The sequence below is a fragment of the Vanacampus margaritifer genome, chromosome 7 (assembly GCF_051991255.1).
Source record: "Vanacampus margaritifer isolate UIUO_Vmar chromosome 7, RoL_Vmar_1.0, whole genome shotgun sequence".
Taxonomy (NCBI): Eukaryota; Metazoa; Chordata; class Actinopteri; order Syngnathiformes; family Syngnathidae; genus Vanacampus; species Vanacampus margaritifer.
In genome coordinates this window covers 5,185,961-5,212,720 of record NC_135438.1, presented here as the reverse complement: position 1 = coordinate 5,212,720, position 26,760 = coordinate 5,185,961, and the positions used below count along the sequence as shown (strand labels likewise).

General features: G+C 38.2%; 1 protein-coding gene across 9 annotated transcripts in view; it reads right to left on the bottom strand.

Moving 5' to 3' along the window:
• Nucleotides 1-26,760, bottom strand: part of inpp4b (inositol polyphosphate-4-phosphatase type II B) — a 144,188-nt gene that overhangs the window by 11,688 nt on the left and 105,740 nt on the right. For all 9 annotated transcript variants that reach the window (XM_077571764.1, XM_077571763.1, XM_077571762.1 and 6 more), the window contains 6 exons: nt 21,198-21,328; nt 16,497-16,601; nt 13,283-13,391; nt 5,955-6,138; nt 1,238-1,492; nt 885-1,029 (listed from right to left, as the gene is read on the bottom strand). In XM_077571764.1, the coding sequence (XP_077427890.1) occupies nt 885-1,029; nt 1,238-1,492; nt 5,955-6,138; nt 13,283-13,391; nt 16,497-16,601; nt 21,198-21,328 (929 nt within the window). The remainder of the gene's footprint in view (nt 1-884; nt 1,030-1,237; nt 1,493-5,954; nt 6,139-13,282; nt 13,392-16,496; nt 16,602-21,197; nt 21,329-26,760) is intronic.

Sequence of the window (26,760 nt, the reverse complement as noted above, 5' to 3'; positions counted from 1 at the left end):
CAAGGAAGAACTTTCACGACGTTAGCGGGACTTCTCGTCTTACACGTTGACCCGTCGGCGCAGATGGCGAGCAAGACACCTCCGTGTTTTCTAGGACATTTGGCGTCTCAAGGGCAACTTTTTATACGGCATCAGAATGCATTATAGATGATTGGCAGTTAACGGCGGGTCATTAAATGCACCATGAAATTGTCTTCGTGGAAAGGACACAGCGTCTGCGAAAAGACTTTGTAAAACAAGACAGAATGAAATAACATCAGCAGGCTGCATTGACTGCTACAGGGGTGTCTACTGTGTCCCCACCACCAAATGACAACTTTGTCTCTGAATACAATTTTATAAAATGTAATGCAAATTTTAGTCTGATACTATCACCTTTTCTCCTAAAAATGCAACATTTTTCCATGTAAAATAAAATTACAATTATGTTAACATTTTAAAAAATCTGTAAAATTATATTGATAAAAAATAAATAGTCACAATTATTTTCTCCTATTTTCAGCATTGCCCTAATATTGATTTCTTGTTTAAACAAAAAAAAAAGGATCCTGCAAAGTCTGCCTAGCAACAAGTAACCCAAATTTGGAATTATCCTGATCTATGTTGTGTCATTTTTTTTAATGATACAATGTAATATTTTATCACGAATCACAAATGCTTTCTGTTTGCAGACAGCTTATTTACATAATTCTCTTAGTTGCCACCAGAGGGTAGCGTTGTATCAGTGATGTCTACCAAATGTCATGCTGCCAAGTAAAACTGGCTTTTGGGGCTGTATTAAAAAAAACACACAAAAACTCAGATGGAATCAATCAAACCAAATTTAGCGCATCCTTGGTCCCAAACGATTGCATTCTAATTTCCCAAACAATTATTTCCTTTACCAGGATTGTGTGAGGTGATGACATCAGCCAGTTGTTGCTGCTCGCCGCCGCCCTCCTGCTTGTTGCGCTCGTCCTGCGCAGCCAGCTGGTCCACCATGGCGATGACACAGTTGAGACGCTTGGCCACGCTGGCCCAAACTCTGTCCTGAAATAATCCAACAATCACACACTGCGCAGTGCACACTCACTACACAAACCATTGAAGCAACGCATCAACAGGAAGAAACTGCACATCTCTCCAAACAACAAAGATGGGAGAAAATGGATCATGTGGCTCTCAGATGCTCTCATAGAAAAATCCTGAACTGTACAAGAGCAACAGATGAAATGAAATATGACAAAAAGACACTTGCCCATTCCTCTTCGTCGTACTCTTTGTGGTGCGGGATGGAGTCTTCGGCCCGCCTCGGGCCCTGCGTCCCGCCCAGGTTGTTGCACAACGTGGTTTCGGGGCCAACAGGGGGCGAGGGCGACGCCGTCCGGACGGGACTCGGGTCTCGGTCGCCGCCCTTCTGGTTCTTGGATACGTAGCCAGGCTGGGCGGCGTGCAGTGCCAACAGGGCGCACTTGACCAATTCATCCTTGAGCGTGTGGACAAATTGCTCCGTCTGCAGCCAGTAAGAGACAAGAGGCGGCGGGAAAAGACACAAAAATAAAAATAAAATTGTAATATAACATAATTGTACTTTTTATTTGAGTTTTTTTTCTCTATTTTAAAAATATTTAATTTACAAAAAATAAACTCTGATTTTACATGTCAAATATAATAACATGAAATCATCGTAACTGTTAAAATACACACTATTTCTGTTCCTTTACAAAAAAAACTCCATTAGAAATACATATATTGATTGTTAAAATACGTTCACATATCTATCACAGTTTCTCAAATATTTGTCTGTTGTTTAATTGAATAAAATGTCAAATTCAACATTAAAACCCTGAAAAAAAAGAAAACAATTTTTTTTTACTGTGAAATTAACAGTAAAAATTCATAACTTTACCATAATTTCTTTGTGAATTGACTTTTTTTTTTTTTGTGAAAATAACTACAATTTCTGTAATGTCCAAAAGATGGTGGCATTCATTGTATTAACATTTATTTTTAAAGGACATCTAATGAGATGTTTTACGAGAAAGTAATTTTCTGTTATTTCACAGTATTTTTCTGGCGCCCCAGCTAGCGGAAAATTACTGTTTTTTTTAAAAATGATTTTCACAAGTGTGCACCACGACACCCAAAAGGCAGCGTCAGAGAAGGTGACAGAATGAGAATCAAGAAAGGCTTGAAAGAAAGACTGTGGACATTCATTCTCAAAATCATGATTTCAGTGTAAAGACATTTTATTTGCTGACTTTTTTTTTTGTAAAAGGTGATCCAAAAATTATTGTTGTAATCATTTATAAGATAAAATTAACCTTTATGGAGGAAAAAAATACGGAAGCCTTTCGTATTGAAGGTTTTGAACAGAGTGGCCTTTCAAGACATTCCGGCTGGTGAGCATCTACAAACAACAAACGATTCAATTACTTGAACATGCGACGTCTCCGAGGAGCGTCCCTCCTTTGATAGCGACGTTCATAAAGAACACGCCAAAGCCACTGGCCCCGCTCCCCCGCCAGAGGGAAAGTGATAAAAGCTCTCCTGAGTCATGTTGGCGGCGATGCAATTAAACCCCAGCAAACCTGAAGGGAAGCCCTTCATCAGCAAGCTGTAATGTCATTGCACTTCCCTCGCTTGAATCACAACTTTTTCTGTTAGGAAACTACAATTTTGTTCTTGTAATGCAGGGAGCACCACATTGGTGACCCCATTCAGTTGCCCGCTGGCGGGTTCTAAAAATAGCTCACCAGTGAATGAACACTGATTGTTGTTGTGATCATTTGAATATGTAAACAATGATCTATAGAAATAAAGTGTTGCATTTTGATATTTCTCTGTGTATATCATTAAAATATGTAATAATAACAACATAAAATGAGAACATTAAAGGTAATTTGAGCAAATGTGTTATTTTAGTAGTTTTTTTTTTTTGTAGTATTCTTGTAAAAAGAAAATGTTTTTTCTTATGAAGTTGTTAATTATGTATAATTTTTAAACAATTTTCTGGACATAATTGTATAGTTAGAAATTGTATACATGTGACACTGTAATTTGGTAACATTTAAAAAACGTCCTCGTGAAATGACAAGGTTTTGTTGTCAAGTCGAGTCTATACTATACTCTGAATTTATTGTGCTTTTTTTAAAAAAAAAAAAAAACAATTTTTGTGAACACTACCAACTATAGGCACTATATTTTAATGTTGGTAATTGGTGGCCATTGGGAATTTTAAGAGATTCTCGGACGGCCAGTCCATTCAAGCCCGAAACTGGCGCACATCAGGTTTCGGCATGTCGTGAGAAAAACATTCCCGGGTCGAATTTTGGTCACAGGACGTTCCTGCTTGGAGACTAAAGTATTCTTTGAGGTGGCAATTGGTATAAAAAGGATAAGTACTGTTATAAAGTATTACCATAAACAGTAGCAGTGAGCACACGTTTATACTTTGAGAAAAGCAAAAATTATGAATTTTGTGATCTCTTCAAGCAGCTGCTGTAAATGCTGCGGCTCACACACTGTTGTTTTGCCGGTGCATTAGAGTGATAACATAACTGCTCTCCTGCGGTGTTTGGGGGGGGAAAAAAAGTGGCATTTGGCAGCGCCGCAGGATGTATCCTCAAAATGGATCTCAAAGCGAGATGGCTCTTTGTGAGCGAGGAAGCGCTTAAATAGCAACTTTGCGTTTCCTCTGTGCTTTTCTTACCCTTTTACACACGAACCCACAAGACATTCTGCTACACACTACACCTGCACGTGCGAGATTATGAAAGAGGGAAGAAAACGGGCCTCTGTGGACTTCTCTGAGCTGAGAAATAGGAACAAAATAGAAGAAAAACTGACATAAAAACAGCATATTTTTACATAGGAGGAGGCTGGTAAGCCTGATGCATATTGTTCAACGTGGAAAGTCATCAGTCATTCTAATGACAGCCACTTGAGTTTTTCCTCACACAACGCCTCTTATTGTATGGAGGACCAAATTAAAAATAAATAAATGACTAAATAAATACGAAAAATAAATATAAATTGAACTAAAAAAACAGCAACATATATTATATACATATATATATATATATATATATATATATATATATATATATATATATATATATATATATATATACATATAATAAATGTGAGAGCAGAGCGTTTCTATTTTTTGATTGATATTTAATTCTATTTATATATTTATTTTTATATTTATTTCAACATTCAACACTTATTTTAATTTTTTTAATCTCATTTTTATTTTGTATTTATTTTTACTTGTATTTATTTATTCAGGCATATATATATATATATATATATATATATATATATATATATATATATATATATATATATATATATATATATATATATATATATATATATATATATATTGTTGTTTTCATTTCCAATTATTTTTGTTTTTTGCATTGAATTTTTTAATTATATTTTTTCAAATCCGTTATTATTTTCAATTTTATTCATTTGAACAAGTAAGCTGTGCTTAACGATGATTATGTATTTTAAAAAATGGTTTTCTTTTAAATCTTTTTAATTGCAGTATTTCTGTTGCTGGTTTATATGTTCAATAAACAAGCAAAAATGTTGTATTTTTTTGTGCTTAATCTATTTGGTCAAACTAAGAACGTCATGTAATTACCACAAAAAGACAACAATGACTCAGCAAAAAATGAAATAGCTGTAAATTAAAGTTGTATGTATACGAGAAACGAAATGCATAATGTTACAAGAAAGTATCACGCACTCACTCACTCACTTTTTCTCAATACACGCTCACCCTTTCTCACTCATCCTCTCATCCAAACACCCTCTCTTATTCACTTGGTTACTCACTCACACACACACACACACACACACACACACATTCTTGAGATTCCAATCAGAGATCTCCCACCCCCGGCGGGCGTCCGCTGACCAGGGCCGCCATTTTCTTGGCAGGTACGCGCGTGTCTAATCAAGGATGAGAGCGAAGCGAGCGCGGCAATTAACGCGGGCTGATTGGGCTCCGTTCCACGCCGGCTAAAAACAATCTCTGGCACAACAGATTGCAGTCTGACAGCAGCAGATGTCATTCATTAATTACGCTGATAAAAAAAGATGTCAGCGGCGGGCGGGCGCGACTCTCCGATCAATCGCAAGCTCGCCATCAAGTCGCATTCTTCCAGAAACAACTTGTAATATTAGCAGAATAAAAGCCATGTGTAGCGATAAGACATTAATGAGGAGTTATTATGCTGCAAGAATACGTTTGTGATTTTATCAGAATTACGTGCATGTACGTACGCATTACAAAAAAAAAAATTCTAAATATTTTTTTTTGTATTGTTACAATCATTAACAAGTCTGATTTTGTTGGGGGGGGAATACGAATATTAAGGGAATAAAGTTGTATTTTGGGGGGAAAAAGTATGTCAGATTGTATTTTTTCAGCAAAAAGTATTTGAGGCATTTTCATCTTCAGTGAAATCCCATTTTTGAAGTTGATGTTTTTGAGAAAAACTAAGTCAGTAAATATTAAGATTAAAAAATAATTAATTTTTTAACATTACTACAATTATAATTAAAAAGTAATTATTCTGTCTATTTTTGGTCATTTTTTTTATAAAGAAGTAATATTGTGATTTAAAATAGTTTTTAAAAAAGACAATTGGATTTTTAACAACAATCATAAATTTCCTCTAAAATATATTGTGAAAAAATAATCTTAAGAGAATAAAGAATATATTTTTTTCTAGTACAATTAGATAAAAAGATATATTTATTTGGGAAAAAAGTCAAAGTGTTGCCAGAAATAAAAGTTTGTTTAGGAAACCGTAGTGTCATAACTTTGTGAGAATAAAGTCAGCATTTTTGGAGAAAAAAAGTTGTATAATTAAAAAATAAGTCATTACTTGGAAAAACATGTACAGTATATGTGAATGGCCAAATGACGTACGGCGCTGATGGGTTTTCCTCACCTTGTCTGAGAGGTTCTTGAGCGCCTCCCTCAGGCCGGGAGAAGAATGCTCGTGAGCAGCATGTAGGAGTTGGTCCGCTAAACTGCCGATGAGCGGCTGCAGGAGGCTGACGCTGCTCAGAACCTCCTGCGCTTTGGCCGTGTGCTCGGGGGAGTAGTAGATACACTGGTAGGTCGTGCTGAAACTGCAGACACAAAAACAACAAAACACATTTCAGCACCTGCATATTCACATTTCACACATGTTTTTCCATTTCTAAATTTGCATGTTCCAGATTTATTTATTTATTTTTAGCTCTTTTCCGTCAGTGAAAATATCTTTAGTTACTGAAAAGCTCAGTTAGCCACAGTTTTTGATAAATATAAAATGATTGATTCTGATAAATAGTAAATTAATATGAATGATAAATGGTTTATATAGTCTCACGGGAAGATGGTTTTGCTTGTGTTGACTAATTTAAATAACTGAATGCAGATGTTTATGTAATATGGGTTCATCATTGTGAACATACTAAAAGCATGGCGTTGATGCTTTATGATCCTTTTAATTGAAAATCCCTTGTCACTTGTTAGCGGATTTTCACTATTCATCAGTCAAAATCCCGGTCCATTTGAGAATGAAGAAAAAAGTTCTATTATTTTGAGGATAAAATCAGATTAAAAAAATTAAGCCCCACCACAATATTGTACGTATAAATACATATCTTCAAGAAAAAAGTTGCAATGTACAAAATAAGTTAAGATTTCTTTAAAGCCAAATAAAGCCTCTGATTTTCATTTACAAAAAGCTTTTATATTATGAAACTTAGTCTTTTTTTCAGCACAAAGTTTTAAATTACACAATTAAACTACAAATACTTATTTCAAAATAAAGTCTTTAAATTAAGAGAAAAGAGTAGTTTAAAAAAACTCATACAGTATGTTATATATTTGTTATGGCGAAAATATTACAAAAGTTGCAATACTGTGACAAATTGACAATAAATAAATACCCAAAAATTGCAATGCATTTCATTTTTCTATGCATGGAAAAATAGGCCTATAAAATGTTGTGATGACTAACTAACTGATGTTGTTGCTTCACTTCACAACTCTCCAGGTTTTCTGGCTGAGCTGTCAAATTCAAGCCGCGGGTCCAATGTCATTCCATGTGTGTCGCTTTATGAATATTTTAATCCTTCCCTCACTTTGAAGGCAGCCGTTTAGTCTCAGACAAAAACACCTTTTGTCACTTCCTAGATTCGGGGCAAATTACTGCAGTCAAACATTCTCTCGGGGTGAACATTCCACAGACTTGGAATGACTTTAGTAATTTTTTTTCCCCCTCCCGCTGACTTCCTGCCATGAGCGAGGCAGTCATTTGTAAAGCTTGAATGTAGGCTAGGCCCGAGAGTCACAAAGTCCTAAGGCGTCATTGACGTGAAAGAACCAGAGCAGTTTTTTTTTTTTTATCCTCCAACTGCAGCCTTTGCAATCTGAAAATTGCATTTAATACTACAATGTAGCATTAGAATCAAATTCAAAGTACATTGCGAGTCATTGTTCAGCCTTTGTTGTGCATTTAATCAAACAACAAACGTTGCCCATGAGTTTAATGCGAACACACAACGCAAAATTACATAGATGGGCTGACGAAAAGTTCAAGTAATTGAGATTTGATATATTGATTTATTTTTCTACTTATTATAATACCCCCTTGTGGCCAAGTTGAGCACACCAGAAGCCCCAAAAGGAATTGTAGCATGAAATCATGACGCTCAAAGTGGTCACCTTATACCAAGGACATGGTTGAGGACTTCAATTGCCTCATCAGCATTTCTGTCAATCTGTAAGGCAATTCAATTTGCTTGGTACGCTAATGAATTCGGACACTTTCAAAATCTTGGGGCGTCTGATTGAACACCAAGGGTATATAGTACGCGATGTGCTTTTTACACCTGGAATTCCAAAGGCAAATTAACACTGACATGCAGGTGAGGACAATCCCACAAGCTCCCAGGATTAATACCGCTCGGCTTTTTGTTCCCCGAAGAACTTGTTATTTTCCTTTTTGTTTAGGGGGTTAGAGCTGCTTCCTGTTGAGATGCACGACTTCAAAGTTAAGTTTGTTCTTTCCACTTGCTATTGTTTTCCGTGAAGACACCTTGCTCTGAATTATAAGGGATACAAAAAAACAGTACAGTATGTGTAATTCCTCAAAGTGTAGGCGTACTTATTTTTAGACTCAAGAAAAATATGTTTTTCAAAAGTTCAATTCACATCACAATTGTATGGAATGGTATTTAACTCGTTCACTGCCATTGACGGCTATAGACGTCAAAAATTCATTTGAACTATTTCTATTAGTTTGACATTTTTTTCCACTTCTGTTAACAAGAGTATTAAAACGTAGAAATTAGTTTTTTTGTACATTTAGAACAGATATAAATTTGGTGATTAATAGGGAGTTAACTAGTCAAGTCATGCGATTAATTACGAATAAAATTTAAAAAATTTTGACGCCCCTAATTTTTTATATTTTCTTTAAAAAAAGTAATTGTTTTTTAATTTTAATACATATATTTTAAATAAAGATTATATTACAATTTTTTATCGTAATTAATCGCATGACGTCACGATTAATCTGTTTTAATACAGTAAAAAAAATCTAGGTTTTCATACTTTTGTTAACAAAAGTGGAAAAAAATGTTAAACCAATAGAAATAGTTCAAATGAATTTTTTACGTCTATAGCCGTCAATGGCAGTGAATGAGATAATAAGGATGTACAAAAAATTGTTGGGTCTAGGTGACAACTAGGGATGTAACGATAACGGCAATATTGCGATATTAAAACGGCCACAATATCGTCACGATATTAAAAGCAGTACATCTGTTCAAAAAGTCAGGTCGATTTCTATTTGCGCAGTTTTATTACCCTCTGGTGGCAATTTTTTTCAGTGCAGTTTTGGCCCTTCTATGTTTAAAATCCACGCTGATGGTCAGATGAAGGGGAACGTAATATGCTCGTGAAGCGAGTCAATATGTGGAGGAACTAAATGTGTGCATGCAATAGCAAAAAAAAGTAAGTGCCTCAATATTAAGTGATATTAGAGATTGTATGTTGTTTATAGGCATTGCTATTATGTACAAAAGTGCTTTTTTTTGTACAGTATGAGCTATATATTTTTTTTTTTATAATATTGTGACCTTTTTTTTTAATATCGCCAACCTCTCCACAATATTGTGATAATTATTGTATCATGATGTTTGTATATTGTTACATCCCTAGTGACAACCAAGGACCATGTCTACAATTCGCACGTTTTTTTCCTCATCCCGCCTCAATTTATCAACAGAAAAGGAATATCCTCACTCCGGGTCTACTGGGCGAGAAAAACCAAAGAGTCTCTCACCCCCTGAATCGCGCTCGGTTCCCACACTTCTGTCGCTGCAGGGCTGATCATGCCCTTTCTGACAACTTGTCATGGCCGTCTGAAGAGCAGGAGCCTCCAGCCAGATTTAAACCTTCAGTATAAGGGACCGGAAGAACTTGTACCCTGACAGCTCTTTGGCTTCCAAGCCAAATGAGACCAGTCACAGTACATAAAATGGACCTGCGCCAACGTTCTTTGTCTCCAGCACACGCGGGAAGTCCTTTTGTTGGACCACATTCTGCCAGGTCACATTAAGTCGGACAACGGAAACCCCCAGGAGACAATTATGCGACATGTGGTCCCAGAAGTGACGACTACTTTGTTCAAACCCGCTTAGCAAAAACATCTCAAACCCAAATTCTTATAAGATCTGTTTGTTAACCTATTTCATATTGCTGTCAAAACACCGCAATATTCAGGCCTTTCCTGAAGAAAAAAATAGCGTCATAGATCCGAATAAGTCAAAAAGAGGCTGTTAACGCAAGATTAGATCGCCTCAGTAAATGCACAGTGTATAGCGTTCCATTAAAGGCAGACTTTTATAAGCTCAATTAAAGCAGGACTGCATGTATTAAAGGAAGATAAATGCCAGGTGCGCTTGCGTCTGCGCCCTCCCGAAGAATACTAAACGCAAATATTGATTAAACTCTTTTGGGGCCCCTCCTGCAAGACAAACTGCATCAGACGTGCCGGCCATTGCCAAGTTGGGCCGATGTAAGGTTTTTAATAGATGCTGAAAGCTACGCACACTCTCACACACGCAACACTCCACCAGCCGAATATACCCGCCTCCTTTGGAGGGTGCGCGAACAAAGACAAATTGCTCTTTTATTGGCCTCCCGCTAACACCTCTGTGCCTGGGCTTCTCTCTGTCCGTCTCCAACTGTGATGGATTAATATCACAGTGAACAAATTGCCAACGTATAGATGAAAGCCACTATGTTGTATGTCTGTGCATATCGCAAGAAATGATTGGCAAACCAATTCATCAAATTTTTGATCATTCAGAATTTTGATTAAGTGTGAATTCCATCAATCAAATGTTCATATCAGAGACAAGATGTCATGGCGGCGTAATAGGTTTCAGTATGGGGCCGAAATAATCAAGAAAGTGCAATGAATTGCAATGAATGATGCCAAAGCAGGCAGTTGGGAGCAGACATACCGTTTTCGATTTTTTTCTAAAAATAAAAATACAACTTTCATCATTTGGCTATAAAATTGTTGCAAGTACACCTCTGCCAAGAAGCTATTACTCCTTGCACATTGCACACCCTCTGAAAATGAGAGCGGCACTGCCACCTACTGTAGTGGATGTGCAATTACACTTTTTGAGTATGGAAAAACAAATAAACATTCTCTGAGGTCATTCAGTAAATCTCAGTAAGAAAGGGTTTTGTTGTTGTCAAGTTATGAATGATTTTTGTTGTCATTTAATAATGATTAATATTATATATTATTATTTAGTACTGTAAATGTGTCATTTCCTTCAAAGAAATTGATCCAAGATTAGATCGTGTATTTTTTAGTTTTTTCATATTTATAAACAGCTGACATGTAAAATCTCTCTAAAGCCAAAATTATTCAAGTAAAAAAAAAAAATTAATAAAAAAAAAATCATCAGCAACATCAATCCGATACATGCAGATTTATATTTAATTGATCTTGAACCGGTTCAAGCAATATTGAGACCGATTCATTCGTCCGTGTACCGTGTACCGATGCTACTCAATCCAAACCAATTTTCCGATTCAAATCTGCTTTCGTTACACCCCTACAAAAGGTACACTCAAAAATAACCCAACTATGGGACAAAAATGGACCAATCCTCTACTTGGGCCAATTTGACCCAAGTTTGAGTCAAAAATGGGTCTTTTAGTGTAAATTTTAAAACAACACAAATATTTGTCAGATCCTTTATTTGGGTCAAAAATTGGGTCATTTTGTACAAAACAACCCAGAAATTGGGTCAAATTGACCCATAAAGTGGATCTGTCCATTTTTTATTCTTAACTCATTCAGTGCCATTGACGGCTATTGACGTCAAAAATCCATTTGAATTAGGCTGGCAGTGAATGAGTTAATTGGGTTACTTTTGACCCAACTGTTTTTAGAGTGTAGGATCCAAAATGCTGTCTTTTGAGCAACACTATTTTATCTGTTTAAGTGGTGTTCCTTAATATTATCAGTGAGGTGTACACAAAGCGGATTCAGACAAGAGTCCATTAGAGCATGACTGAGGGGAAACAACATTAAGTCGTACTTGTAAAGAGGATTGTCAAATGGGCCAAGTCAAAACGTGGATAAGGTGAAGCGCCAGGCTCTCGGCAGCTAGCCAGGCGGAAAATTGGAAAGTTTTTTAAGCTATAGCGAGTCATTAGCTAAGTCAAATATGAAACAAAAAGCTTTTGTCTCCCTGGAGGATTGGTTCTCAAGTCTAATCTCTCCTTTTCACTTCAATGGATTCTTTACAATATGTTCATCTTATCAGCATAATACTACGCCAGCAGATAGGAATGACCATCACGTGTGCGCTTCAGCGTGAAGAAGACTTCAGTTTTGTATGGTTTCAAAAAAAAAAAAAAGAGTTTTTTTCATTTTCTGCATCCACTTTTTTGCAGTCCACTCTTGGTGCTGCTGCTAACTCCACCACTAATTGGATCTGGCATGGACTGTAATGGCTTTGCAATCTACGGGGAGCTTGGACAGCAGCAGGGGGAAGAGAAGAAAAAAAAAAATCACCCTTCATTTTTTTTGGCATCACTCAAGTGACCACACAGGGATGGACGGCGACACATGGCTCAGTTCTGCATCCAAACGGGGCAGGAGTGCTCATCTTTCAGGTTTGAGAAAATCACATTGGTGGCCACAGCGGGGCACACATTTGACAGATTACATTTTGGTCTGGGAGATGCTTTAAAAACAACAACAGCAACATGCTGGCGAACCTTCCTGAGCTCAGGATTCAGTTTTGCCGGTTGCCCTTTCAGTAGGTCTGATGTGTGCGACTCAAAGTGCGAGTCCATCCAATTTTCCCAAAATGGCTGCTTCAAACCATAAGGCCGACTTCCTATTTAATTTTCGTAAAAAGGTGCTTGAGACTTTGCAGTGGGTGTAACGGAGTCAAATTTAGGGGGTCGCGTTGGGACCCGTAAAATACAAACCATCTTAACAAGATAGACACACTTGAAAAAAATGGTGAATTGGTAACGTTTTTGCTATATTGATATTGAGTGTAATAAAATGAAAGATTCCAAGAAGGGAAAAAAAAAAAAAAAGATTCCAAGATGATGAATTAATTAACTGCTTCATTAGCTTATAGGATGCCGCTATGCTTGTCACTTGTAATCAAGTTTAAATGCCACGTTATGTTTCACCTGTGTTTCATTCAATTCGGTAATTCATTTTATACATATATTTTGAAATAGTTCATGTTAAATACTGATGTTTTTATTGACATTTACTACTATTCCAATTCTGAAGAAAAGGAACTACAGTAATCCCTCACAATTTCGCAATTTACTATTCACAAAGTCACTTACTTTGTATTTATTCATTTTTGGTACATTTCCCTTTGAATTGCGAAAAAAAAAAAAGTATTTCAAAAGGTTACAATGGATTTTAAAGCTGGTGGGAAGGATAAAACTTTGCAGTGGACTCCCATTATTCATCGGTGAGAGGGACCAGGCCGAGCCGCGGATATCAAAAATAGATATATTAATAATTGACGGCCATTAAAATGCATTAAAGAAAAAGAAAAAAAGAGAACCCTCAAATAGGTCTTCAAAAAACCTCCAATATGGGTTTTTCACAAAAAAAAAGCAGGGGTGCACCACCAATATCCTCCATCCCAATGCAACTGAAAAAAAAAAAAAACCCTCAGGATAATCTATGCATCTCCAGGCCGGCCTTACCTTTTCTTCTCAGCTTCGTATCTGCTGAGGAGGCGTTGCAGACCGCCGCCCTTGAAGCCTTGGAAGTGTGCAGCGGGGGCGCCCGCCGTGACAATGTCGTACGACGCGTCTGCGAAAGAGTAACACAGTAAGCGCGCTCGTCCTCGTGCACATATATAGTGAATTGTTTACGAAATATAAAGTGCTCATATTTATATGCCAGGTAGCTGCTTTGGGAACTTTCGCCAATTTGCCTATTCACGTATTCATTTTTTGTCTTTATTTGCTGCAAATCTCGCCTATTCGCTGTTTTTGTGCTCAGACTCAGCAACATAATGTTTTTTTTTTTGTGTGTGTTGTTGGTAGCTGATGTTTTTTCAGTCTGCGTGTAATGTCCTGCTTTGTTGTCTGTCCTTGAATGCACCGAGGGAACAGAAGGGAAAACAAAAGTTGGTGCAGCCACTAATAATCTGTGAAGTCTATTTTGCTGTTAAGATTTATCTCTAACATTTATTGTGTGTAAATGCTAAAAGGTGAGATAACTTATAATGTTTGTATAAAGTACCAGTGTGCATGTTTATTTTTCCATTTATTTGTGCTAGTATGTTATTTCAGTTAGTCTGCTGTATATTATTGACGAGCACAATTGCTCCCATTTCTTGTGAGGAATAAACTGGAACGACAACTTGGGTGTTTTATTGCAACTCTTGCTGTTTTTTTTTCACCCTAGTGTTTATGACATTGTTATAGGAAATATTGCCACAGACCCTGACCCTTATACCTACCCCCCACCCCCCCCGCCCCGCCCAGAACTCCACAATAGTAGTTTGACACGTACGGTTTTGTGAAGTGCTCTGTGACTTTGCTCCAACCCACTTCCATTAATCATCTGTGCGTGTCAGGGCCATGCCACACTTGTTTCCCGCAACACTTCTCTTCACGTCCCCCTCCCATGTGGGCTCTTCAGAAGTCAAACTCGCTGTTAATTGGTTCTCCCGCAGCAAAGAAAGTACAGCGAAGTGCACACAGGACACAATGGCACCTTTTGTGCTCGTTTGTGTCAAATCTGACATGTAAGGGCACTTTTTTTTTTTATAACAACATTTAACAGACTACCAAAAACAAAAAAAATCTTTAAAAAACTATTGACTGCCTATATTTTAGAAAAATATAGATTACTAGTCATCCACTGATACGTTCAGATTTTGTAACAATTTTCCCCCATAAGAAGAAATGGGAAATAATCCATTCCAAGTTTAAACTATCATTAACATTTTGAACACGATAGCTTTTAACATGAGAAGTCTGGTATTTTGGATTGAACTAGCAGCCATTTTAAGGTCAATTCCTTGCCTGATTTAGACAACATATGCCCCATGTATGCGACCACACAGATAACGACACGTGGTGAAGAAATGCACACCGTTTTCTTGTTAGCATTAGCATTCTTACCCCACAGATGACGGGAAAGCCTTCTTCCGGTGACACTTAAATCCTTATGTCATTTTTCGGTTCTGAGGGGGTTGAGTTTTTGTTTGTTTTGGGTGTTCTTGTTGTTTTTGTGTGCGGTTAATGTTTTTCGTCTTGTGTTCCTGGCTTCCTCCCTTGTCTCGTTATGGCTAACCACGTCCACCTGTGTGTGTCTTCCCTTCCCCATGTGTGTCTCATTCGTGTTGGTGTATTTAGTCAGTTGTGTTTGTCCAGTCAATGTGGGTGCATTGCCTATGGTATGTGTGGAAGTTTGTGAGCCAAGACGTCTTTGTCGCAGCTGACCAAGTCGTCCTCGTCACAGCTGACCAAGTCGTCCTCGTCACAGCTGACCAAGTCGTCTTCGTCACAGCTAATTAGCCTTTGTCACCGCCAAGTCATCTCCACAGCCAAGTCATCATCATCACAGCTGACCAAGTCGTCCTCGGCACAGCTAGCCAAGTCGTCATCTCCACAGCCAAGTCATCATCGTCACAGCTAACCAAGTCGTCCTCGTCACAGCTTACCAAGTCGTCCTCGTCACAGCTAACCAAGTCGTCTGCGTCACAGCTAATTAGCCTTTGTCACCACCAAGTCATCGCCACAGCCAAGTCATCATTGTCACAGCTAACCAAGTCATCATCATCACAGCTGACCAAGTCGTCCTCGTCACAGCTAACCAAGTCGTCCTCGTCACAGCTGACCAAGTCGTCCTCGTCACAGCTAACCAAGTCGTCTTCGTCACAGCTAATTAGCCTTTGTCACCACCAAGTCATCGCCACAGCCAAGTCATCATTGTCACAGCTAACCAAGTTATCATCATCACAGCTGACCAAGTCGTCCTCGTCACAGCTAACCAAGTCGTCCTCGTCACAGCTGACCAAGTCGTCCTCGTCACAGCTAACCAAGTCGTCTTCGTCACAGCTAATTAGCCTTTGTCACCACCAAGTCATCGCCACAGCCAAGTCATCATCGTCACAGCTAACCAAGTCATCATCATCACAGCTGACCAAGTCGTCCTCGTCACAGCTAACCAAGTCGTCCCCGTCACAGCTGACCAAGTCATCCTTGTCATGGCTAATCAAGTCGTCTTCGTCACAGCCAGTTCAAGTCACTCCACAGCAAGTCAAGTCAAGGCAAATCAGGCCCTGTAATGTCACGCTCGTTCTAGTCATGGCAACCGGTCTACTTATGTCCTGTCCAGTCATGGAGACCGACCAATCTAGTTGCGTCCTGTTCAAGTCATGGTGACCAGTCTATTCGCGTCACCTTTCTCACTATGGTTAATAAAAGTATCACGCATTGCATTTGATTCCTGTTTCCCTGCATTTGGGTCTACCATCCCTCATCCACTCACGTTCCCACATGACAGTTTATATGGTAGCGAAATTACTACTTCACGTACACTGTATATGCTGACCGTAAGGTATTTCAATTGAAAAACACATTTGCTATTTTAGGGTCAGTTTGGCCAAGCATCTTTCAATGAGCGATTTCACCCAATCGTGACTACATAGGAAAATGTTATTAGTTTCTATTACTGCATGCGGCCAAAACACAACAAAGTTTGTTGACCATAAAACCCAAAACTCATATAACACCACAAAATAGACATGAGCATGTGTCATATTACAGGCGCCTTCCAAAACTGCCTGTTGGTTTCGTTTCGAGGTTACGCTCTCAATTAAAAGCGGCGGAGCGATGCGTGGTGATGCTTGTAAAGTCAATAAAGCAACTAATAAATAAACATGAGCGAGGCTGCATGGACCTGTCTTTCTGGGGCACGTCACCCTCATCCTCTGAGTGTGCAGGTTGATTGGGAGGAACTCCAGGGATTTCTGGGCTTTGCAGCAACTCTGCTTGAAGGATGGACCTGAAAACACACACACAAATGCACGCACACAAACACAAATACCGTTAAGGCACACTGCCAGATAACGCACAACATTTACTATTATCTTTTCTCAGGCTCGCTCGGACATCCCAGCAGGAAATCACAAGTCGGTAGACTCGCACAATCAAACGAGAAAAAATATTTGGAAAAATACAATTAAATATTCAAGAGAAAATACAGGAACGATAGAAAAAAAATCCACAAAAAATGTAGCAAAAACATGGCAAAAGTCAAAGTACAACAACTAGCCTCAGAGACACTAAAGACGATAATTGCAAAGTTAAACAGCAGTTTCTCACTTCGAACCAGCAAAAATTGTATTTCAGTTGTGAACGGTTATATATTAAATCCGTTTTGAATGATGAACTTTGTGATTAAAAACAAGTATATCTCAGATTACAGTACAGTCGTACAGTAGTGTTGCTGGGACGTAGCTGAACCAAAATGGTTACTTTTCCCTTTTTAAAATGCCGCCTGAGTCAGTATATTTTCCCGCCGCACTTTAATAAAAGTCCAATATTAATGACGGGGCCGTGCGCTGAGCTCCGCCGAAGCTGCTGATGAAGCTGCTGACTGGCAGCACTCGCGCGAATTAGCCACATCAAGGTCCATCTGCCGGACCAGGTGTGCAGACAGCAGGGCCTAATGCCAGCGCAGGCCGACATCTGGCCTACACTTACTTCTTTCATGGCATTTCTTTGCACTTTTTTTTTTTTTTTTTTTTGCTCTGATTGGGCCTCCCTCTGAGCTTGAGGAGTGGGGAGGAGACGAGCGACTTGACAGCCGAGTGGAGCGTTTTTTTTTCTCTCCTTAGTCTTCTTCTTCTTCTTATACTTCGTCTCCTTCACACTCCTGCTGTGCTGCATGTGTGAACACATCTGACTTTGTAGAAAACGGGGAAAAAAATCACTTTACCTCAAATAACACGTCTACGCAGTTGTACGACAGAATTACTAAATCCATTCAATGTTTGATGATTTTTTTTTTCAAAAAATGGTTTATTTAAAAAAATAGCATAGTGAGAATTTATTATTCCCTCATTTGCTCCCAAAAACGTTCTATTTTAAATATTGCCATAGTCCCCAAAATTTATTCATACGCTTTGATGCAGCCTTTGACCTGAAGAGGTTGCTTAAAGCAATGGTAGTTATTTACAAAAAACGGCCAGCAAGTGGCAACAGAGTATAAGAGATCAACCAGGGCCATGTTGCAACAAAGCTCTTTTTCACAGTGTTTTCAACAAGTTTGTGAATAATGATGAAACATAGTTATATTCTAATATTAATTGCTGCAAAACGGAAAAAAATTGAAATATACTCTTTTTTTCCTGATGAAAAAGGATGGTTTGGTAGGTTCCATGTTTTTATAGCAATAGAACACAATATTCTGTGGGTTTTTCAAAATCCGTCAAAATCCAGTAAAACAGCCAGGAGCGAAGGGGGTTGCTCCAGTGAAAATGACGGTGAGTGAATGAGTTAATGGTGGAAAAAGCTTTCACATGATTTGTCCGATCTCGTTTTTTAATTAACAAAATCCTGCATTTGAACAGAGCTGTGTACACTTTATATATCCACTATACTTTTTACTGTACAAAACAATGTTCTAACTGAAAACACGAATAAGGTGTCAGATTTCAACAGATTTCTTTTTCCATTATTGCACTAATCATGTTCTTGCCTCCGCTGTCCTCCTCATGTCGACTCCACTTTGCATGTAATCACTTTAGCTATCAATAATTAATGAGCAGCAGCTCGCCCACGCGAGTTGTCTAGCAACGTCGCTATTGTCGCATTCGCTTCACGGCGGACTAGATCACAACGCGGAAGCTCCGCCGCCTACCTCGGGCAAATGTGGGCCACACATGCGACCTCTGTCAGGAAGTATAGAAGAACAACGCCGCCGAAACGCCTTTGCCTGCGGGCGCCTTTGCCGGAGCCTCGGGCACACATTAGCAGTCTTCGTTGCTCATCAGCAGAGTGATGAAAGGAGTAAAAAAAAAACAGCGGTGCAATCTAATAAGTCATTAAGCGGAACGAGAGTGGAATAAAAGTCATTGGTATTCATGACCACTTTAACAAGAGTTCATTTGATCCTTGTTTTTGCGTAGGAGGGGGGCGTTTACATGAGAGAAAATGTTGCTTTGTTTTTGTGACTTTCAATTGAGCCACTGAGAAATAGTGTGGGCTCACTAGATTCTAACTCTGTTCCAATTTTGTCATATGACTGATAAGTGGCAGTCCATTATTGCACTCGTGATTGATTGAAGACGCAGAAAGTAAGGAGTTCTTAATCTTGGATGTTACTAAGTAAGTCTTGATAGACTTGACGGATATTTACTATTAATCACCATCATATAAACAACCAGAGTTGATTGCAGAAATTGCAAAAACGGAACCACTCTGCTGCATAAAGACAAAACAGTAGTTAGTCTGCTTGAGTTCTCAGTGGCTCCGTTTTCTTGGCCCATTTTCCCATCTAACCTCATGTCTCCTTGCTATTTAACCTCTTGTGCGGAGAAAGAACAGAGTCAACAGGCACATAATGAAACGTACAAGACATACAAAAAAAACAGCAATGGATACTTTTTCAATCTACAAATAGAAAAATGGCAAGAAAACAACAACACTATTCACTTTAATCGAGTACTGTTCATACAGTATGCATTCTAGTTTATGGCAGTTTAGAAAGCACACTGCATATTTTGGAATGTGTAATCATCAAAGGCATGTTAGTGCAGGAGCACGTTGCGCTTCAAAAATCAAAGGCCGAACTTGTTCTTGCTTAACTCAAAGAGAAAAACGTTGACAAACAAAAAACCCTGTTCCCGCTTATAAAACATATCTGGTGCTCTAGGTAAAAAACCTGCATTGCTATGGAAACTCTGTGACGGCAAGCAAAACACGCCGCTGACACCTATCACACATAATCGACATCATTCAACAGGTAACCTGTCAACGCTTCTCTCTTGTGAGGTCACTGTGGTGCTTAAATGGCCTTCAAATTGCAGGCACAATTATACCGGTGCTACTCGGTAAGTAGTGTTAACCGTAAATACTGTACATCACATTATGCTGTATTTGCTGTTGTATGTATGCAATCTTATGTGCTCATGCTGTTCTACTCAAAGTTGACAGCTCAAGCACACCACTACTGCAAATTGATAGAAGAAAAGAATGTCGGCTTTTCCCTGTCTGGGATCGCCACATTTAGTCACTCGCATGATATGTTTGTCTCAGTTTTTAAACCAGATGCCCTTCCTGACGCAAGCACCCAATTTGCACCCGGAGCTTGTGAGCGGCAGTGGGTGGAAGTAGCATATGCCAAATATAGTGAAAAAAAACAAACAAACATTTTTTTGTTCCTGTAGTGTGTATGACGCATAGCAAGGGAATCGAAACCAACCAAACAACTAACCAAACAAACAACCAACCCAAGCTAATCCAACCAAAGAAGCTAAACCAACCCTGCAAACTAAATCAAGCAATAAATGAAAAAAGAAACTAAACCAATTAAAGGAAATTTACATATTAAAAAAAAATCTGTCAAATTTATTAAACAAACCAAAAAGACTAGGAAGCAATCCAAGAACTAAAACAACCGAAAAATGAAACCAACCCAAAGCTAATCCAACCAAAGTAGCTAAACTAACCATAACTAAATCAATCAAAGGAACTAAACTAGCCTAAATTTAACCAAATAAACTTAACAGATAAAGGAGCTAAACTAACCAAATAATCTTAACACAATCCAAGCCAACCGAAACTAAACCAAGGAAAGAAACATATCTAACCACAACTAAACTAACTGAAGAACTCAAACCAACCAAAGGCACTGATCAAACTAAAGAAATTATCCTACAAAATTATACCTACTAAACAAAATAAATCAAGTAAAGAAACTCAATTAAAACTGACTCAAGCCAAAAAAACCAAAGAACTAAAAACCAAGAACAAAATGAACTGAACCAACTAAAACTAAACTAACATTAGAAAATAAACCAAACCAAAGAAACTGATTTGACCAAAAACCAAGAAACTCAACCGTGCACGAGTTTTCATTGGTTGTTTGGCTGCACACTTCTGGCAGTGATCTGAGGAGATTACAGAGCATCTTGTTGGCATTAAGCGGACGTACCGTACGTGTACAAGGTTTTCATCAGAGAGTATCATCAAAGGATGTGTATAGGAAGCATCACCTTTGCTACCAAGAGTGATTAGTTCCACAGACAGAAAAGAAAATTTCCCCACTCGTTAATTGCTAAGCTCCGCAGGGGTCCTTGGCGAGCGTAGCACTCTTGCCTGTAAGCTGCGGAGCGGCACCGGAGGAACGCCGCTGCATTTCAATGCGAAGCGCACACACTTCCAAGGACAAATGACGATAAGAGCAGCGAAAGTTAATTTACATTTACCGAAGAAAATCCGCTACAAAGACATCGGAGGAAGCGGACGCTCCGGAGCCAAGGACAGGCCACGCGTTCCGTCTGCCTTTGAAAAGATTTGCGCTTATGCGGCCTTTGTGGCCATGAGTGCGCATGTTTGATGTGAACGACAACAACAACACCAAAATCATTCTCACCGGTGATCTTTTCCATTTCAGCCAGCGTCTCCTGGTAGGAGCTGATGATGCCGCCGTATCGCGTTATCACCTCCTTCCGTAAGTTGTCCCAGTGTGGAGAAAGTTCTCCCAGCTCCTTCAGATCCTGCACCCTGCAGATAAACACACATTTGCAAGGACCCCCCGCACAGTTACTCTCTGTTGGTGTCTTTTTAATCCTCACACAGATCCTGAAAAAAAAAAGACAACGCAGTGGAATGCACCAGAAGTGGAGTTCCAACAAACTTTTCAGTAAAAATGTGTCTAAGACTATAAAACTAAACTTGGGACGTGTAATATGTTTGACAAATTTTAATTACATCATCTCCTTAGCGATGCAAGCGTCCCTAATGTTATCACATACTAGTGATTTTCATTCTCATTTTATCCGCCATTTTAAAATTGAGTTTCAGTTTTAGTCCAGTTTCAATCACACTTGTTAGATTTTATCATAGTTAGTCAACCTCATTTCTTTTTTTAATTTAGTCGATTTTTAGTCGACTATAAATCTAGCATTCTAGTCTTTATTTTAGTCCAAAAAGTTTTAGTCAGGACAATCATTTTACCTCTGTATATATATTTTTTTGTCAGCAGATAATGTTGAACATTTGGGATCCAAAACTATTTCACATAAAATTTGCTCTCATCTTTTTGATGAAAAACAACTTCACACACATTTACAGTTATATCAACAAGTGGCGACTATGGCTCTATGCTATGAGCTAGTATGTAAATCAGCATTAGTTAGTGGTCGGATTAACATTATTGTTGGAACGCTATAGCCGTTGGATTAATGTTACGTTATACTATGATTATTATTATTTTTTTAACCTTTCACCATGAATCCATCTCCTGTCTGCACCATGTGTTTGTGCATGTAGCACTCGCTAGCTGCAGATTTGAAAGGGGGACAAAAATGCATACTTATTAAGTCCCAGTTCTGGTTTCTTAATGAGGGTTTTAGTCTGGTGAAAAATGTGTGTTGACGAAAATATTTTTGTGTAGTTTTTGTTGACGAAATGAACACTATCATATACAGTATAATGTTGTCATATTAGACTGAATTTCTCCCTCTGCCTTCCTTGAAAACTAAACCGACCAGAGAAACGAAGCAAACCAAAAGATATTAGGCCAACAAAAGAAGCTATACCAATTTGAAAATAAATCGGATTCAGTGACATCAAAATACCCGAAAGGCGTTGAAAGTTTCTTTGCACTAAAATGTTTGTTAACTGGTGTAATTGTTAGATCAATCGATCAATCAATCAAAACTTTATTGATATAGCTCCTATCATACATTAACTCTTTGACTGCCAAAAACGTTAAATAACGTTTAGTAAAATCCTATGGAAGAGTGCCAAAGACGTTTGTTTCAAAACAGAGGTGAAACTAACCATTTTCTATTGTTGATTACTGAAAAACGGAATAAGGTAGAAACAAACTTTTTTTTCTGGTGAAAGATGAGAGTCCAATCTTTCATTTGGTAGTATGTGTGTTTCCATAGTCCAAACACATCATTTTCTGTGAACCTTGAAAGATCAGTCAAAATGCTTAAATCGGCTGGCACCCACGGCATCCCTTTTCTGAAAACGTCTGGCAGTCAAAGAGTTAAAATGCAACTCGAGGTGCTGAGCAATTAAAACATCCATAGTACAATACAAGAATAGAGAGGACCTCCGGATCCACGCGAGGGTTGATACGATAAAAGCAGGTCAGATAAATAAAATGGCCAAAGACCCTTCAGATGTTTAAAAACTAATAAAAGCACCTTAAAAAAAGGTGCGGCCCAAAACCAAACAAACAAGTTACTCCAAATGAAGAACCTGCACCAACCAAAACTAAACCAGCCAAAGAAACTAAAGCGCTACCTCTTTAAGAAATGTGGTGTGTGTGTGCCGGGTCAACACAATTCCCCCTCCCCACAGTGACAAGCTCTTTCAAGGCTCCCTAATCATTTGCATGGAAAAGGCGGAATGAGATGGACACAACCAGCAATTTATCATCCATTAAAATTACAACGATACTACATTAAAAAGGGCCTTGAAAGGAGCTCCAAATTAAATCAGCCAATACTAGAACTTGTACAACAGTAATATGCTCTCATGACAATGAGACCCAATTTTCTGTAATTATGCCTCATAAATTTTGCATGCTCTGCATGTGCCTCCAAATGAAAGGCAGAAAAACTGCTCAATTTCAATAGCGTAGATTATTTCTATACAAATGATGATTTACATAATGTTTACAGGCAGAGGGGCAGTACTGGATGCACTGATTGTTTCCTATCCAGCTGTGCAAAATTTGGCTTTTCCTGGAAATGAACGAAACAATTGATGTTATTTTGCATTATAAAAGTTTACATTGGAAGTGAGCGTGATGATCCGATGGATTAAATAAAAGAGGGACATCTGCTCGGGGTGATGAGGCCGATAGATGGCTGAGAGCGAGGCGGGTTATCAGTCGGTTTAATCAGAGTGTTATTGTCTGAGGAGGGTCAAGGTGCACGGAGATGAACAATATGCATGTGAGAAAGCTGACATTATCAATCCAATCTGCTGTTGGATGCTGTTTATTGAGTAGACAAAACACCTCCAGATGAATGTGCTCATTTTGGTCTGAAGTTAGAAGAACTTCAGGCGCAGCCTTTTAGAAGGGCAATTTAAACAATCTATAGTTTTGGTAAAATTACATTTACAAAAAATTTTGGTCTAGGCCACACAAAATAGAATCATTTGATAGATTTATTTATTTTTCATGGATAAGAGGAGAGTGATAAAAAAAAAGTACAAATATCTGTACATGCTTTTTCATGGCAGTGACTATTGCAGTGCTTTATAAAAAATAAATACTTTTTAAACATTTGAAACAGACTATTGCTAATGACTTGATTTGTCAAATTCTATTTTCTAGTGAGTGTCCAATAACATGGTTAAAAAATAATTAATTTTATTGACTGCTATTTGCGTGGGGGTTTAATAGTTTTGTCCCCCACAATTGTATTCATTGCATTAACCTTTTCTGTATTTTTTGTTTCTATTTTTTTCAAAACCAAAACAACTCAACCCGACTTTGAGTCAAGAAATGGGTCTTTCAGCATAAAACAACTCATAAATATTGGTCAGATCCTTTACTTGGGTCAAAAAAAATTGGGGAATTTTGTATAAAACAACCCAGAAAGTTGGGTCTAATTGACCCATTAAGTGGATCGGTCCATTTCTTATCCATAATTGGGTTATTTTTGACCCAACTCTTTTTCGAGTGCAATGTCTCCAATTATTGTGTTTATTCTATTTTGTTTATAATTAGTCAACATCCACTTTGATGGTATACGTTAAACACAAACTTTCTCAAGTGAAAATGCAGAATTTTCAGATTTCATGTATCGGTTGTTATTAACTGCGTTGTTCCTGTTAATTTAAATTTTGTGGCTCTTACTTTAAGATCATGGTATTACACACGATTGCTTTAAAGGAGCAAATTGTCCGCACCGCTGAATTTGAGCGCTGTATTTCTTTGCTAATCACCAAATGGGCTTTCGCTGCTCCTTCTTTATCATTCTCAGAATCGGTGATGATAATCTACTAGGGGGGGGGGGGGGTCCTAAACAGTCTCCCACAGCTTTTATTTATGAAATGAAACGTCTGATGAAGGTCACTTGGCCGTAATGGAGCCATAAATTTAGCGTACGGCGTCCTGGAGAGCCGCGAGCTGCTGTGTGGCGGCCTTTATTTCATGCTGTGTTATTGTGCTGGCTCAATTTTAATCACATAGGGGCTTTGTGCGCCACTCAATAAATCCAGTACAAAATGAAAAGTGAAATAAAGTACTGTACACACTTCCTTAAAAAAAAACAACCAAAAAAACCCCACCACAAACAAAATTTAAACCAACCAAAACAAAACCAACCACAAAAACGGAACAAGTTAAAGACACAAAACTAAGCAAAACTCAACAATCGAAATAAATGACACCAAGCAAATAAACTACAGTTAATACACCAACCAAAACTGACCATCAAAACTAAAGCAATAAAATTAAACCAACCAAAACTAAATGATTCACAGAAACTAAACCAACCAAAAAATTAAAACAATCGAAGAAACCTATCCAAAAAGTAAATCAACCAAAACCAAATAAACTATACAAACCAAATTATATTAAAAAAAAACACATTGTGCTCTTGACACGCATTACCACTGCTTGTTTATTAATAAGCATCCAAAGTTTTTCCTTTAACCACTAACGAGGTAGCTCTTATTGAATGGCGCTTAATTGGCACCCACGCACATTCATTATCTCGAAGGGAGGAGGCGCAATCTGCCTCCACCTCGCTGAGAATACGAGCGAGCACATCAAAAGGCAGCGTACGCAAATAGAGGAGAAACATTATGCATGGTGGTCATGCTTTGGGTGAACCCTGCTGTGCTCGCCTGTGCTGCGTTACATTGATAAGGAACTATTTAATATTTCATTATCAACTCTAAACGTAGCGTAAATGATCTGTGCAGGGAGCAAAATCATACTTAATCACTCTTTATTGCTGACAAAAATAATTGAAGTCCTCTTCAAAAATGGGCTCGTATTAGTATTACTAAAGAGAAGCATTCATTTATTTTGGTCCATATTAGTGTAAGAAGGCGTGGAATTAAAGCTATGATGAGGTACCAATTATAGCAAACATGGCCGACGCAGTGCGACACACAATGAACATGGGCAACAAACTACAGCACAAATAGAGGATTTTAGCGATTTTTTTTTTCCATTCCATGTTTGTTTTTTTATTCCAATTCAACAAAGATGGTGGCCACTTGTCGCTTTGTTGCTAACAACACACCGCAATCACCGGCAACCTGCTACACAACATATTGGTTCCTCAAACATGGCCGCCAAACTAAAACACAATCCTCAAGCATCACACTCCTCAAATATGGCCAACTAACTGCGATTTACGCCACAAATACGGCTCCAAAAAAACATGGCCGACGTGCTTTGCTGAAAACACTATACAGGTGCTGTATTGTCCCACTAAACGACATCCTTATTTACAACACGTTCTGCATTGCACTATATTTATGGTAAATCGGATGTTTAACTCTTTGACTGCCAAAAACGTTAAATAACGTTTAGTAAAATCCTACAGAGGAGTGCCAAAGACGTTAAAAGACGTTTGTTTCGAAACAGAGGTGAAACTAACCATTTTCTATTGTTGATTACTGAAAAACGGAATAAGGTAGAAACAAACTTTTTTTTTCTGATGAAAGATGAGAGTCCAATCTTTCATTTGGTAGTATGTGTGTTTCCATAGTCCAAACACATCATTTTCTGTGGACCTTGAAAGATCAGTCAAAAATGCTTAAATCGGCTGGCACCCACGGCATCCCTTTTCTGAAAACGTCTGGCAGTCAAAGAGTTAAAAGTGTTGTAAAGAAACTTGGAAACAGAAAGGCAGGCGTGTGAATGATTATGTTGCCACAATGTTTTTGTCCTCCTTGTGACAATCAGCGGCGTGTGTATGTTGCAGCATGCGCGCGTCCTTGAGCGTGCA